We start from the raw sequence: 14,876 nt of genomic DNA, 5'->3' as shown, positions 1-14,876 counted from the left end.
CTACGAATCTGATGGCAACAACTTGATGCTGGGATGCTTCTCTTGCCTCTCGTTCAATAACAGCCACGGCGGACGAAAACACAACTGGATCTTGGTGGAGAGTCGAAACCAGCACACGTACTGGTCCGCGATAGCTGAGGTTGATCCAACGTGGATGAAGCTGCCAGGTCCAAACGCACTGGCACAGCACAGCCAGAGAAGGAGCTGATGACGTCAAGCTCGAATAAGCCTCTTCAGCCTCGCCCATGAATCCCTCCATTGAAGGTGCACAGGATATCGCGAGGAGGATCCGAGAGACCCCCGCCTTGTAGCAAATATTCGTTATTGAATTTCACTTACCGCCTCACCCGGGCATTAGTGACTTGCTGTTTCCGTAATCCTGTTCGACGGGATGTTGACTTTTCAAAAAGAAATCCACCTGTCGTCGGAATATGTCCTGCCTCAGACACGAGAACCCGACACGGTCAGGTTGGTCAAGAACGCAATGCACGGGAATCATCAGTCCACAGCCGTCACGGCAGGGCACACCGGAACCAGATTCCAACCCTTGAGACGTACCTTTCCGAGCCTGAGGGGCAGCAGTCTCTTGCCATTCGAACTTGAACCAGATCCCACCCCTTGAGACGTACCTTACCCAAGCTGAGGCTGAGGAGCAGCAGTCTCTAGCCATTCGAACTGATTTCCCAAAGAGCAGACGTCCGTGAACTGAAAGCTGCATCAGCGGACTCCTGGCAACATTCTCAACCCCAGCAGCGTGGCGGCCCTTCAGGCCCTTCAGGCTTCCGGGTCGAAAATGCACACCCTATTTTTATCATCATATCTCTCAACTGCTGAGATAGAGATGACGGTTGGCTTCAGAGTTTCAGTCAATGTTTGAGATCAAGCTCGGATTTCCCCGAGCATTCATTCTCTTCCTATCGTATTTTGATGCTTTTAGCAGTTCATCACAAGCCTTACCATAAGGTAGAACCTTAGTAGGTAGATTGGGAAAATCTCGTTTTTGCGCTGCCAGGGCAAGCGAGGGATAAATGCCAAGCTTTACAAACCAAACACTAAACCCAAACAAGCTAGTCTCGCTCGAGCACCGGACTGCGGTCTATCTTCATTCCAATTTTCGTGACTTCTTCCTTCCTTCTCTTTTTTTCCTTTCTTCGTGCGGCGCTGCCACCATTATTTACCCCTGTGTTGCTTGGCCGAATCCTCATGTCTTCGTACGAAGGTGTGTTTCTCATGACGGGTCCAAGTGTCAGTGGCAGCACAGATTAATATCAATTGCAAGCTGATCTCCGCGACGGATTTTCAATAGCTCGTTCTCCGTCATGGAGGCGGGCCCGTCGTGTGTTTCTGCGCTCGTTTATGCGTGGGGTCGGACATAATGACTTTGAAGGTTCCAATGGTTTGGCCAGGAGTGGCAAAGAGAGAGGGAGAGAGCAGAGAGGACGAATCGATGCTGCAAGAATGCTGAAGAGCGTGGGTTTTTCGTATACTCGGTCGTGATTATTGTCTGGCAGCCTCTGAACAAGAACATGGCGCAGTCTACAGTACAGAATACATGATGTATTACTGTATGGCAAATGCGTGCCAATTGTATCGGCCAGATGTCTGCTGGGAATGGACGTACGAAAAGTGGCTTCATTCTCCTCTTGCCTTCATTCTCCTCTTGCCTTCATTCTCCTCTTGCCTTCATTCTCCTCTTGCCTTCATTCTCCTCTTGCCTTCATTCTCCTCTTGCGATATACTATCAGTCTCAAGACATTTGTTCATGATTGTGCGGGATGCAATGCTTCATTCCTATCAACCTGTAGACGTCGAAGGCCTTGCAGCCGACTTCACGGGTTCAATCTCCATGCTCTAACGTTCCTGCTTTGGCAGCCTGCGCTCGCTCTGATCTATGACTTTTACCCGTCTGAATGCCGTCGTGTCTCGTCTCTCGTCAAGGATGCCTGTCAACAGTATCGCAGTATCAGTCATCCGAAGCGACCTTTTCGATCTTGCCGTCCCTTTTCTCGCCTGTCTCTCCAATGATTCTAATCCGATCGAGGCGGACTTTCTCATTGTCCCCTTCACTCTCGACGATGAACAAGACCAAACTGGACACGTTCTGGAACTTGACCAAGCGCAGATCTATCTTAGCGGTGCCGGTTTTCGGGTCCCAATCCTTCTCCGATAGAGTGATCTCTTGAGTCGGCTGTGTGTCCTCCGCCTCGTCGAACCCGAGAACTCGTGGCCGGTTGGTGTAGAGCTTGATCAACTTGGGTCTGCTGGGCGATTCGTCGTCGTCGTCATCGGAACTGCCGGGCAGGGAAGTGAGGTGTATCGAGTGGATCTTCAAGGCGCACTGGAAGGGGAGGTAGAACATGAGTTGCTCGTCCGTATCACTTTGAACCCAGTCGGTTGGGGCATCTGCTTGACCTATAACTTCTTGTCAGAAACATACTGTGGACATAGTGTGTAGTTAACTACATCTCAAGCAATGAGAGCGCAGCCTAGCCTTACCTTTCGGTTTGCCACCACTGATCAAGGTCCTGGCGTTGCCATGGTCCGAGTCCCAGTTCAGCAGTTCCATGCCCAAGACATCGGCTTGAGAGGTCACATCACTGTAGCCGCGTGGAAGCTCTGCTCCGAGCCAGGTGCCGTTGCTCGAGGTCCCGCCGGCCTCGTCGGTTTCCATCTTGTTCGCCTCGGTGGCCAGTTGCTTGACGGCGTTGGACAGTCGGCGCGGGTCTGCGCCTTCGATGAACTCAACACGCCGCGCGTTCTTGAAGATCATGAACGTGGGCATGGCCTTGACTCCGTAGGATCGGGCAAGGTCGACCTGTTCATCCGTGTTGATCTTTGCGAATGTGATTTTGTTGGGTCGCGACAGCTGTGCCGACAGTTGCTCGTAGATGGGGGCGATCTGACGACATGGCCCGCACCAGTCGGCATAGAAGTCGGCGACGACAATGGCTGAGGAGGACAGGAGGGTGGAAAACTGCGAGGTCGACTCGATATGGATCGTTTTAGACATGACGGCGGATGGAGGGGGTTAGGTTGGGCGTGTTCAGTTCTCCCGGTCCGTGGCGGACGTGGTGAGGTTGCGCTGGAGGCCCCACGATCGAGAGGCTCTATCACAGAGGGACAAGCTGGTGCAGTCGATAAATAGGATGAGATACTTGCGAGTCAAAAACAACAACTTGAAGTAGACGGGGTCAAGGCGACGAGCATATCATGTGCAGAGTGAGAGTGATACATGCAAGTGGCGTCTGAGTCCGCCTGAGTAGTAACTGACTAGTCTTGGCCAGGCTGCGCTTCAGACTTCAGTAGAACATCGTTTCACCAAACTTGAACCACAGCCGCTTCTCTTGCCCATCGATCGCTCTCACTGTGCTTCTTGATCTGGACTCTTCCGGATCGCATCACCTCAGAGCAGATACTTTAGAGATGTTCCTTTGTCTGTGGTGGAAATACAAGATCGATGAGCTTATATGATTGAAGAGTTCCATCCTTCGTTTCCTTTCCAGAAGAGAAGATATACACAGTATAGTAGTATTCAGTCCACTTTCTGTATTCTTACACACCTAGACAGATAAATATACAATGACAGGTAGTTAGTCAGTCATCTATCTCCTCTCAGTAGCCAGTACTTTTTTCATACCCGCTATAGCAATGCCTTGATGCGAAGAAACACCAGCAAACCCACGAGGAGCACCACGGTTTCTTATGATTCCCATCTCCGGAGTCCCTATTATAATGTTCCATTCCCATATATGCAATGTCCAACAGCATGCTTTCCGCAATGTTGATGATAGTCCAAGTCCTCCCTCATCCATACGCCGTCCATGCCCGGATATGAAAGACGCCAGTAAAACCGTCCCAGTTGAAAACGTACTTACTGTAGGCACACCCTTTACACTTCAGTCTCGACTCCTCCGCTCTTCTTGTCTTCGTTATGCTCAAAAACCTGCCCGATCCGACCTTTGCCACGCTTGACTTTGCCAGCCATCCAATCCATCGTCCTGACCCCTTTCCACTGCATGACACCGCGGTGTTTGCGATGCAGCTGGCGACGGTGGTCCTTGTAGTCTCTAACCTGGGCTCTGAGCCCGCGCGAGCCGTTGTCTGGGTCGTTATGGCCATCGACATCCAGCATGGCTGCGGCGATGTCTTTGACCTTGGTGAGGGGCTTCTGGGCCAGCTGGGTGGGGTCGAGCTTCGATGTCGGTGACGACGTCTCGCCCATGTCGCTGTCCGAATTGGACGAGTCGTCGTTGACGTGGGTGCGCAGTTTCTTGTGGCGGCGACTTCTCTTCTTCCCCTTTCTCTCCTTCGCAGCCGAGGGCACTCCGGCTTCTGATCTTGATGACGAAGGTGTGCCTGCCCCTGAATCCGAGTTCGAATCCGAATCCGATCCGGAGTCTGAATCTGTGCTGGACCGGTCGCCCGCATAATCGTCTTCTTCGTCTTCTTCTTCGTCCACTTGGCCCTCGTCGTTGGCGGTGTCCAAAACCTCCATGACATTTTTCAATTCGCTGTGCTTGCCTTTACTTGCAAAACTCTTGTGATAACCGCTCAAGCCGCGCCAGAATTTGAGCGTGAGTTCAATTTCACCCAGCGGCTGTTCGCCTTCTTCCATGCCGTTGTACCCGTAGCTCGTCGTCATGCGGTGTGCGTTTTGCTTGCCGCCTTTCCACACTGGGATTGAAATGGTCCTCTCTTCGTCGTCCGGGATATCTCTGAGCCAGAAGACACCCAACGCGGGCGTCGAGTCTGGACCGAAGACCGACTTGCGGAACTCCACTATCAACGGACTGGAATAGCGTTTGCGGACAGCCAGGAAAACGCACTCTCTCTCGTGCTTCGGTCTCCATTCGACTTTGCCATCCCCGGTCGGCGACATCTTCGCTCTCATGAGGTTGGTCCTTAACTTCATGCGATGTTGAGTGAACGAGCTGCCATTGTCACCACTGGACTTCAGCTTGACAGGACACTTGATCTCCAGCGTGCCGTAGTTCCAACCCAGCAACTCTGTGGGCAGCTTTAGCTGCACGCTGCGCCATACCATGCTAATCCTCACCCTGCCATATCCTATCCCACCTACCAGTGGATAGGTCTCCATGACCTGACTAGATTTCTCAAAAACCCGGCGGAGAGGCAAGTAGACGATTCCGAGCAAAGGGTCGTCTTCCCTTTCGCGATCATCACGCACAGAGACCATGATCTCAGCCGTCTTCCAGTCTCCAATGAACCGCTCCGTGCCAGCGTTGAAGAACGGTTTCGAGTTCTTCGGCTTTGTCCGGGTGCGATATACCTTCTGATGGTTGAGGATGATGGTGGCGTAACTACTTGGTAGGTCATCATTCTGCTCGGCCTCGTCCTCCCGGTCACCGTCTTTATGTTTCGAGTCTCTCTTCTGTAAACTCTCCACTTCCAAGCCCGTAATATTGTGAATTTGAATGCTGAAGATTCCACTGGGATAGTCTGTTGGAGGAGGGCTGGAAATGATCAGCGCGTCTTCCCGTTCCTTGTAGTCTTCTTGTTGTTGATGCTTGATCTCCTTGCTTTCATTGTGAGCAGTGGCTTCCCGCAGCTTGCTCTTTGCCGACTCGGTCACCTTCGCACGAAGATCTTCAATGGACCGGATATTTGGATCTTGCGTCTGCTCGGCAAGTTGTTCTTCTGTTATCTCCGTCTTAGCAAAATATCCAACTCGCCATTGCACCGTGCCGGGCATATCTTCGTCTGGGTCTTCGCCTCTAAAACGGTCCTCCCGATCGCACATTTTATTCTTGGTTTTCGGACTGTGCATGAGGTTGTGCAGGTCGACTTCGACCCGTCCAAGGTCGTCATCCGCCGTGTATTTGTCCGAGTCCCAGATTTGGAGTCGGAGTTTCTCATCTGCGTTCACCTCTTCAGGCGTGACCAAAATAGACGCCCACTCATGCCAAGCTGGGGCCTGGTCATCGACGATGACTCTTGTAGACGCCACAGGCTTTCCAAACTTACCCCATGAGACAGTCATGTAACCATCGCTCGAGCCGCCAAATGGACCAATCCTACCGTCACCTTCTTTAAAGCCTTGGGCAGACTTGATATAGATCATCACCACGCCCCTGGCAGTTGTGTCTTTCTTGAAATCATCCCCAACAAGCATGTCTTTAAGATCTAACGTCAGACTCTTGGGTGCAACATACTCCGCCAGAGCGGCGTCGATTGCAGATTGGACAAACGACGATATCAAAGGCACATCCATCAGATTGAGGGCGTGTCTAGACACAGGTATACAGGACATATCGGCCTGCGGTTGTCCCATGAATGTCAATGTACAGAGACTGAAGAACGGGGGATCCGGCGTCAGTTGTAGTCTCAACCTCAACGTGCCGATGAGGCCTCGTAACTCTACCCAAACAGGAACCGCAATACCTCCTGGAAGGTAGAATTTGAGGTAGAGATGAGGATTTTTGGCCTTGGCTTGTAGCGATTTTCCGGAGGATCGAGCTCGATAGGCGAAGGCCAATTCCAGATTGACAAAGTCACCTTGTTCAGCCTCCATACCTTCACGAATGGCTTGCTGTTCTTGTTCGTCTTCTTTCCGGCCAGGGCCCTTGTCGTCGGACTCCCCGTCGTCGCTTTTCTTACCCTCGATGTCATCGTCTTCGATCTGTCCTTGGCCAGGAGAGGCTCGGTCACTCTTTTCCTCATCTTCGGCTGGCTTAAGCTTGCCGCCTGCGCCTACACTTCGACTAGCAGCACCTGTCGGCAGCCAATTCACGCCCAGGATTCGGAAAGCCTCGCTTCCCTGACCGAGGTCATCGACGCTGACCATGCGGATGACTTTAGGCAGGGAAGCTTGCATGACATCCTCCAACATATCGGCGACGGAGGTGAACAGGTCCGGGTTGATAAGTGGCCAAACTGCGGCCAGGAGCTTATTCAACCAAGTCACGGACTCGGGGATAATGTCCTCTGAGTCGGGCGCTTCGAGTTGCTGTTTGCGAGCCGCATCCCACACTTCATCGCTCCAGATCGCCTCCACCTTCTTCCCTAGCCAGCCACGCATTGCAAAGATGGCTGCGAATCCAATGGCCGCGGGGATAGTGGAGATGGCGACCACGGAGACGAAAGATAACCAATTAGAGTGACCAGGCTTGTGCAATCGGGGAGAGTCAGAGTTCAGATCAAGGAGTCGAGAGACAGCGATTGATAATGACACCGACAGCACAACACTTCCCAGCCCAACCGTCAAGGCAAATTGATATGTCCTAGTCATCTCAGCTCTCACCTCTCCAAACATCGGGGGTGGGAACAATTTCTGCATCCCATCATGACTCTTTTGCAAGTAGTCTTGCTCCGAAACAATGTCGGACTTTGACTTTCTCGCACCACTAACTCCTGTCATGGTGCTGGGCTCGCTTCCCGAGGTAGAGATGTTCTCCGGCGCGGCCTTGAGGTCCTTGCGGGTTGAGTCTCTGATGATGATGGGGAGATGGGTCACAGGATCGGTGACTTCCCTACCACCAGCGTTGCGCTTCTTGTGTTTCATGGCCTTCCTCTTCTGCCGGGGATCTGTTTCCGCTGCGACGGCCTCGGTGGCCGACTGGCCCTGCTCATCGACCTGGTCATCCTTCTCGTCAGAGGAAGACGCCTGCGTCTGTCCATCCTGGCCATCCGTGTCTGACTGCTGCTGGGCATCAGGTTGCGACTGTCCCGGACGCTCCACGTTTCTGTTCTCTGTCTTGTACGGGTCATGCGCTGGCTTGGAACCGTCTTCGCCCTTCAGTACACCTTTTACAGCATGGAATGCTCTTTTCACCGTGCCGCCGTCGTCATCCGCGTCGTGCTGTGCATCTTCGGCCTGCTGTTGCTGGTCCTTCAACCCGCCTCGGTGCTCTCTATATCTTTGGATGGTAGGAATCGGATGTCGCGAGGTATAAGGTCCTTTGTGTGCCCTCCGGTTACTGTCTGGGTTGAAGTCGTTTGATGAAGACATTGTAGGAGGGCGTCTCTGGTAGGGTAGAGTAGAAGTAGAAGCAACTCGACGAGGTAGAGACAAGGGACAAGTGAAAGAGACCTGCCTACCTCGAGGTGCCGTGCGAGGCAAACAAGTATCAGCATCAAATTACCCAGGTGACGGAGATTACCAGGAGTATTCGACTCAGACCGTGAACGTGTCTTTCTAGGGATGAGAATAGGGGAAATTCTACTGCGGAAAACATCATTCATTACCGCACAGGGTCTGTTTTGAACGACTTGGACCAAGGCGAAGAAGTCAGAAGCAGGAAGCAGGCATTGCGAGAAATGGGCCAAACATGACGTCGTTACCCACGCGGCAAGAATCAAGCGAGAACTTGAAGCCCACAAATGCCTAGAACTACTTAGTAGGGCCTAGGGAGCCTTGCAGCTTGGGTCAATTTCAGGCTTTGCCGTGTCTTTGGCCTGCACTCCGCATTTTCACCTCAGTGCTACAGAATTATTATTACAAGAGCAGCAGTATACAGGGCAGCAGAGTAGCAGGGGGCATTGCCTCGACCGGGATTCTGCAAGGATAAGGAGAAGACAAAGAACTTGATCGGGCCTCCCTCCCCTGTCAAGGGGTATGTAATGCCTGCATTTGCCCGCCCAATTCAGCACCTGACCCCGGATGTGATCACCCGCCAACGGTAGTAGGGATTGTGGCGCCACTATGACGCCTAATTGTCTAGACTATACCAACAAATACGGCGGTGGAAATCTTACCATCGCAGACAGACACACACCATCCTCATCTTGAGAACAACTGCTCCCCTGATATACCAGTTTTGACCCTGCACGTATCTATGCCTCTGACCAGATCAGAAGATCGTCCGTGTATTGATGTCCAATAACAACACCCCGAGTGCTCAAGGATCGCAACACACCCACTACGACGTACTTCAGCTCCCCCGACACGGAGACGGACAACGGTTGTCGAAAGATGAGGTCAAAGCCGCATATCGCCGTGCATTGCTCCTCCACCATCCCGACAAGGTCCAAAGCGGTGCGTTGAAGCACTCTACTGGACCTACCACATCTCTGTACTCGGTCGACGAGATTGTTGTTGCCTATGAAGTCCTCGCCGATCCTGAAAAGCGTCATGCATACGATCGAGCGCTCGACCAGAATGACAGATCTGGGCTGAAAGGAGCCGATGGGGGTAAAGGCACACATATCGGAGTCGAGCTATACGACTTGGAAGATCTGGTATATGATGAAGTTCGGAATATCTGGTCCAAAAGCTGCCGTTGTGGTGACGAGCAGGGATACACTTTGACAGAGACGGACCTGGAGAGGGAGAGTCAGCATGGAGAAATCTATGTTGGCTGTCGAGGCTGTAGTCTGTTTATCAAAGTCTTGTTTGGACTGGTTGAAACGTGAACTGTAAACCACAGTCCCACCTTCGAGCATGTCTCAACTGTGTTCGTGCTGCCTTCATTGTGCTTTGACGTCCATCAGTTCCCGAGTTGCTTTTTCCTCCAGCGCGTTGAGAGCACCGAGGGCCTCTTTCACATCGCCTAAGCGACCCTGCAAGACTGCCTCCAACTCGGCTTTCATCGCATCATACGCGTCCGCGAGTTCTACAGCTTCCTTGATGATGTTGCTCTCAATATCGGCTTTTTTCCGCGACAGGTCAAGCAGACGTGCTAGCTGGGCGTCTTGAATACGCATACTGTGGCCATGCAGAGCGTCAGCTTCAAGGTGACAACGAAGGCATCAAGCAAAAAAGGAGGTCGGGCAGCGACTCGTGTGTGAAGGATGAATGGATTTCCCTGGAAGGGCACTTGGCAGAATGAGAACTCCGGAGCGGTGAATGAGTCAAGTTGATGAAGCAACGACGATGATTGACAAACAAAGAAAGACTAGAACATACCGCTCTCGTCGATACTCCTCGACTCGCTGATCAATGCGATCCTCAAGTGCCTGTGTTTGTTCTTCAAACCGCGCTTCGAGATGCTGCTGCTTCTGCGCTTTGCGTAGTCCGGCCTGTATGTCGAGCAGCCAATGTCAGTGTTTTAGGTCACGTTGTGTTGGACAACGAGGGATGTGATGGGTAGTATGATGTCTCAGGTTTGAGAGAGAGGGAAGAACAGCAGAACTGACATCTACTGCCATACTCCTCTTAATGCTCTCCTCCATCTCCCTCATGTCACCTCCGCTTGCACTCGCACTCGCACTTGGACTTCCACCTGTCACCGAGTCACCATCTACATCCGTATTCACGTCCAGGTCCACGTCTCCAGCTCCATACAAATCACCATCCTCAGCCTCGTCTACAACTGTACGGCCTTGGCCTTTGTGACTGTTTCGACTGACTTCCGACGCACCGAGAGACCGAGATGGTAGCGGCGCCGACCTTCTCGCTGGCCGTTTCGGAGGCATTTTGACTTTGTGCACAAGTGTGGCTTGAGCGATTTGTAGTGGACTTTGGTGGTGCGGAAAATCAGCAGTGGATAGAGGACCGTCGAAATACGAATTCTACCAGACAGGTCCAGCAAGAGTCAGGTCAGGTCACCTGGAGGGAATGGCGCAGGGATTGAAACCCCGAATGAAGAAATAGCAGGTACGAGACTGGCATTACAGTCTTTGGTAGTATCGAGCTCGTCACTCGTGGTCACCCCTTGGCAAGAAGAACGATGCTTCTGGTATGGGAAAATGCAGTTGGTGATAAGACAAATGAACTGGAGAACATGGGAGCACAACGAAGCAGTGTGAACAATTGCCCCCAAAACAAGTACTTCATTGTATGGTGATGACCACACTCGGACTGCGGACCAGCTGCAGTGGTCTCTATTCCAGTGTTTCCCGCTCCAACTCTGCTTCCACCGCCGTGGACGCAGCTGGAGTACCCGGCCACTATTAATGACTGCTCATGCCGCAGTTCAGGATACGACACCATACTAACCGTAAGGCAGATATGCAAATGATCCAGGTCCAGGCCTTTCCAACTCGAGCCCTACTATCTTGATCTCTAGGGCGGCTGTCCGAGCAGCCCTACCCTTTTCTCTCCTTTTCGTTCCAGTTCGTGCCTCACTCAACGATTTCTAGCTCCCCCTGTCGGTCTTTGGCGAAGACATCCTTGTAGGCGTCCCACAACCGGACCAATTCCTCCACATATCGTGCATGGACCTGATCCAAGTACTCCTCGTCCACTTTGTTGTTCTTGGTGCCTTGCTGCACAACTTCGATCGGTCGTCCCACGACAATATTGACGGCGCGTCGATATGGCATGAGGCCGACATCATAGTTGAAGATCCCCCGCGCGTGAAACAGCGGGACAGTGAACCCCATCAGCTTCTTGATCAGCATCTGGCTCTTGTGGATCAACGGGTGCTGAACGCTGTCGATTTGGTCGTACAAGTCGTTCTCCCCGAAAGCCAGGACAGGCACAAGGTCTGCACCCTGGCGAATCGCCAGCTTGACAAAGCCTTTCCTGCTCTTCAAAACGAGTCGAAGCGTTCCAGGTCGAGCATCTAGACTCTCCCGAGCACCGCCAATGACAATTGTCACAGCACGACCCATGCCTTCGCCGTTGTGGCCGCCTTTGGAGAGAATGTTCTCAATGGACTCGCGTGAGACTGAAGCGACGCCCATCGCCAAAGCATAGTCTCGATACAGTGGGACACGGAAGTTGGCCTCGAGTGTTAACAGAGTGTTCGTAATCCCCGGATAGAGCTCTGAAAACCCAAGTGCTTCCGTGGCGAAAGCGGCAAATGCTCCATGGGAGACAATTCCGTGTGGATGGTATCCAAAAATGTACTTTCTGGTGGGCTCCAGCTCGACCGTGCGATGCAATCTGGCGGGAAAGTAGGATGCAAATGCAGACCAGACTTTCGATCTGCGTAAACGCTCCGACCGCCTCGCGAGGGTGCCGTTGGTGGCTTCCTCGCTGATGAGGAGCGTATATATCAGGTATGGAATGAGAAGCGGCCACGTCAGTGGGATGGCGCACAGCACGAAGAACAGTGATAGGAATATAGGAATGGTAACGGTATGCCACAAGACCGCCAGGGTCTGAAGGCGTCGTTGCAATGGTACGTTGAGAGGTGCCCAGTGTATCCTGCGAAAGGTCAATTAGCAGAACTCGATGCACGGTGATAGGTTCTGACGTACGCCGACTTTTCCCAGCCTGCACCCGCCCGTCGGCCACTGGCAAGCTGCGCATTTGGGATATCCTGTCTTTTGGACGGCCTGTTCGACTTTTTCTCTCGCGGAGTACTCTCCGTGCTTTTCTGGAGGCTCTCCTCATGGCGGTCGACCGGCTTAATGCTTGTCAAGGGCACCTGTCCGTGGGAATCGGTATGCTTTTCATAGAAAAGTCTGTCCTTGTCAAGCTGTTTTCTCTGACCGTTAACCTTGACCGTATGACCGTTGGCACTTCCGTTAGCTGCACCATTTTGAGCCGTAGCATTCACAGACTCGTTGGGCTTTGCATTCTCCTCGACCGGTTCGCTGACCGCAGCCGCGTATGACTTGGGAAGATGGCTGTCCCCTGTAGTATCTTGTGGCTCCACAGGTTTGGGGATTGATTGATCGGTGTGTTTAACTGTGCCATTACTCTTGCCGCCCATTGTCCCATTCTGTGAGGCTGCAGAACTGTCGTGTCTTGCCTCTTTATCGTGGATCTTGCTCTCATTCGGGTCTTCGCTGGCCGCAGCGGCGTAGGACTTAGGAGGAAGGTTATGTTCTGCACGATCCTGCGGCTGCGACGGCTCCGAGTTCAATTGGCCGGTGCCAGCAGTGGCATACGTTGACGCCATTTCAGAGTAGTCGGACAAGGAACCACTCTGCAGCGACTGAGCACGCTCACCGAACCATGCAAAGTCGGAGTTGCCACGCTCAAGCATGAATCAGCAACTCTGCGACATGGCGAAGAGACAATAGAAAGAATGCTTGTGGCTTGTAATGTTGCACAGGAGGGGCTTTGGGGGCTTCTTCTGTATGTAGAGAAGCTTGTGTAGGTAGTCAGGTACGTCCTAGATGAGCAACATTGTCTCCATGGTCATGGTCACGATTGTGGAAATCAAGGTGAGCACTGCAGTCGTTGCTTGCACAGCTTGCACAGCCCTGATGACGTCAAAGCATAGTAGAACATCGTATAACCACTAGTAGCACATAACTACCGACTAATTGTGCTAGTAGATATTCAACACCTACTAGTAGTAAAGCGGTGGTGGGATGAATGTACATCAGTACAATTACCTCGTACGACATGTAGTCAAGAATCATATGCTAGATGAAAATACCTTTATGTATACAGAGATACGTATACGCATGCATGTCGACCAGACACGATCCTAGGACGCCCACCCCACTCCTCATGCAACCCGTGCCATATATCTCATTGCCATTGTTCGGAAGTGAAGCATCACTAGTATAAACAATACTCGACGCCGCCCGTCGAAGCATTGCAAAGACGCTCAGTGTAAAAGTCAGGTTGCAGCATATTCCGTTTTCACAAAGCTTTCGGGGCAAAGCCAACCTGAGTGTTGTCGCTGTCGAACACGGCAAAGACGGCTTTGAGGAAGACATCTCCGTAGATGGAGAAGCCGAGGCCTTGGTTGCTCTGGATTCCTCCATAGCATGCTGCAATTAGTTCAATCAGTCCCGTGAGTTGACATGGTCAAAACGAATGACTTACTTGAGCCGGTGGCAGGCGCAAAGTTGATGAATGAGCCTGGGACGACAGCATGGTAGTCTTCAATGCCGACCACGAAGTCCGGAAGGCTGGCTGAGCAGGGGAATATATAGCCACCTTGAGTGTTGTCGTATCTGGCGCTGCTGACTTGGCTGTAATAGTCGCTGACAATAGAATCATCCAGGAGAAGAAGAGTCGTGCCGGTGTCGGCGATAGCATCGATGCTGATCTGCTGGAAGGATCCGTCCCCAACGCCGTAGCCAGTACCTGTGAATTCCCAGAACCCGTTGGCCGTATTGACTGGAGTGTAGGTGATGGCCCCGGTGTGCTTGCTGCCGTCGATGAATCCGAAGTTGTAAGTCCCTGGAGCGCCCTTCTTCAAGTCGGCGGTGAAAACATTTTGGTCAAGGGCTCCTTCGTTGATTGCGGTATCAAAGAATGTGGTCTGTTGGGTAGGCTGGACTGAATAAAAGTCAGCTTGATCCCAGATCTCGACGTACTAGTAGGCAGGGTCCAGCACCGACCTGTGTTGATAGAGCTGAAGGCCAGACCGAGCAAGCCATCGTTGTCTTCGTCTTGCTGAAACTCGGCGCTAATCTGCGAAGCCAGTTCGACAGCTTGGCCGGTGACTGTCGTGCCCCCAACATTGACTGTGTCCGTGTAGACGTTGCCACTGGCACCAGAGCCATCACCGTAGCTGATGTTCCACGTCGCACCAGAAAGCATTCTGCTGGTGTTGGACTTGGAAGCATCATAGTAGCTGTGTCCAGATCGCTGAGAGGCAGGTAACTCTGACGAGAAGACCCATCTATGCATGATAAGCATCCACTCATTCAAGGTCTGAGGTGTCTGAGCCGCCTACAGATCTGCAGATCCCGTGTCAAAGTCCAAGTTCAATGTCTGGCCACCCACGGTCACAGGGCAAAGATATTCTGCATCGTACTCCTCGGGGGTTGCGGTGACGGAACCATCAGCTGCAGCTGCCTTGACGTCTGCGGGGATAGCCTTGTTAAATTTGTTATAGGCCTTTTGCAAGACGACTGGACCGGCTTGGAATGGCTTCGCAACGGCTTGAACAATCGTGAAGCCCTTCTTGGTCGTCACCTGAGGGGCAGGAATAGGTTTTGCATGGGTAAAGGAAGCAAGGGCGGAGATGGCCAACAGAACTGAAAAGGAAGGCATGTTCAGGATGCAAACGAGGGACTGAGCTGAAAATTAATGATAAGGGAGCCAATACCTCGCGAAT

General features: G+C 52.3%; 6 protein-coding genes across 6 annotated transcripts; 1 reads left to right on the top strand and 5 right to left on the bottom strand.

Annotated features, from left to right (window-relative positions):
• Positions 1–1,963: 1,963 nt before the first annotated feature.
• A1O1_01203 (uncharacterized protein) lies at positions 1,964–3,010 on the bottom strand (the record flags this gene model as incomplete). The annotated part of the gene is made up of 2 exons (XM_007722116.1): positions 1,964–2,412; positions 2,497–3,010. 2 exons carry the CDS (start codon positions 3,008–3,010, stop codon positions 1,964–1,966), a joined length of 963 nt encoding a protein of 320 aa, XP_007720306.1.
• Positions 3,011–3,889: 879 nt separating this feature from the next.
• On the bottom strand, positions 3,890–7,969 carry A1O1_01202 (uncharacterized protein; the record flags this gene model as incomplete). The annotated part of the gene is made up of 1 exon (XM_007722115.1): positions 3,890–7,969. One exon carries the CDS (start codon positions 7,967–7,969, stop codon positions 3,890–3,892), a length of 4,080 nt encoding a protein of 1,359 aa, XP_007720305.1.
• Positions 7,970–8,832: 863 nt separating this feature from the next.
• A1O1_01201 (uncharacterized protein) lies at positions 8,833–9,372 on the top strand (the record flags this gene model as incomplete). Its single annotated transcript, XM_007722114.1, has 1 exon — positions 8,833–9,372. The coding sequence occupies one exon, from the start codon at positions 8,833–8,835 to the stop codon at positions 9,370–9,372; it is 540 nt and encodes a 179-aa protein (XP_007720304.1).
• Positions 9,373–9,426: 54 nt separating this feature from the next.
• A1O1_01200 (uncharacterized protein) lies at positions 9,427–10,374 on the bottom strand (the record flags this gene model as incomplete). The annotated part of the gene is made up of 3 exons (XM_007722113.1): positions 9,427–9,664; positions 9,866–9,978; positions 10,096–10,374. The coding sequence occupies 3 exons, from the start codon at positions 10,372–10,374 to the stop codon at positions 9,427–9,429; spliced, it is 630 nt and encodes a 209-aa protein (XP_007720303.1).
• A 648-nt stretch (positions 10,375–11,022) lies between these two features.
• A1O1_01199 (uncharacterized protein) lies at positions 11,023–12,752 on the bottom strand (the record flags this gene model as incomplete). Its single annotated transcript, XM_007722112.1, has 2 exons — positions 11,023–12,052; positions 12,106–12,752. The coding sequence occupies 2 exons, from the start codon at positions 12,750–12,752 to the stop codon at positions 11,023–11,025; spliced, it is 1,677 nt and encodes a 558-aa protein (XP_007720302.1).
• Positions 12,753–13,447: 695 nt separating this feature from the next.
• A1O1_01198 (aspergillopepsin I) lies at positions 13,448–14,812 on the bottom strand (the record flags this gene model as incomplete). Its single annotated transcript, XM_007722111.1, has 4 exons — positions 13,448–13,578; positions 13,634–14,092; positions 14,155–14,438; positions 14,493–14,812. The coding sequence occupies 4 exons, from the start codon at positions 14,810–14,812 to the stop codon at positions 13,448–13,450; spliced, it is 1,194 nt and encodes a 397-aa protein (XP_007720301.1).
• Positions 14,813–14,876: the final 64 nt, after the last annotated feature.

This window comes from Capronia coronata, assembly GCF_000585585.1.
Source record: "Capronia coronata CBS 617.96 chromosome Unknown acBCG-supercont1.1, whole genome shotgun sequence".
NCBI classification, from domain to species: Eukaryota; Fungi; Ascomycota; class Eurotiomycetes; order Chaetothyriales; family Herpotrichiellaceae; genus Capronia; species Capronia coronata.
This window is presented reverse-complemented; position numbering and strand designations above follow the sequence as displayed.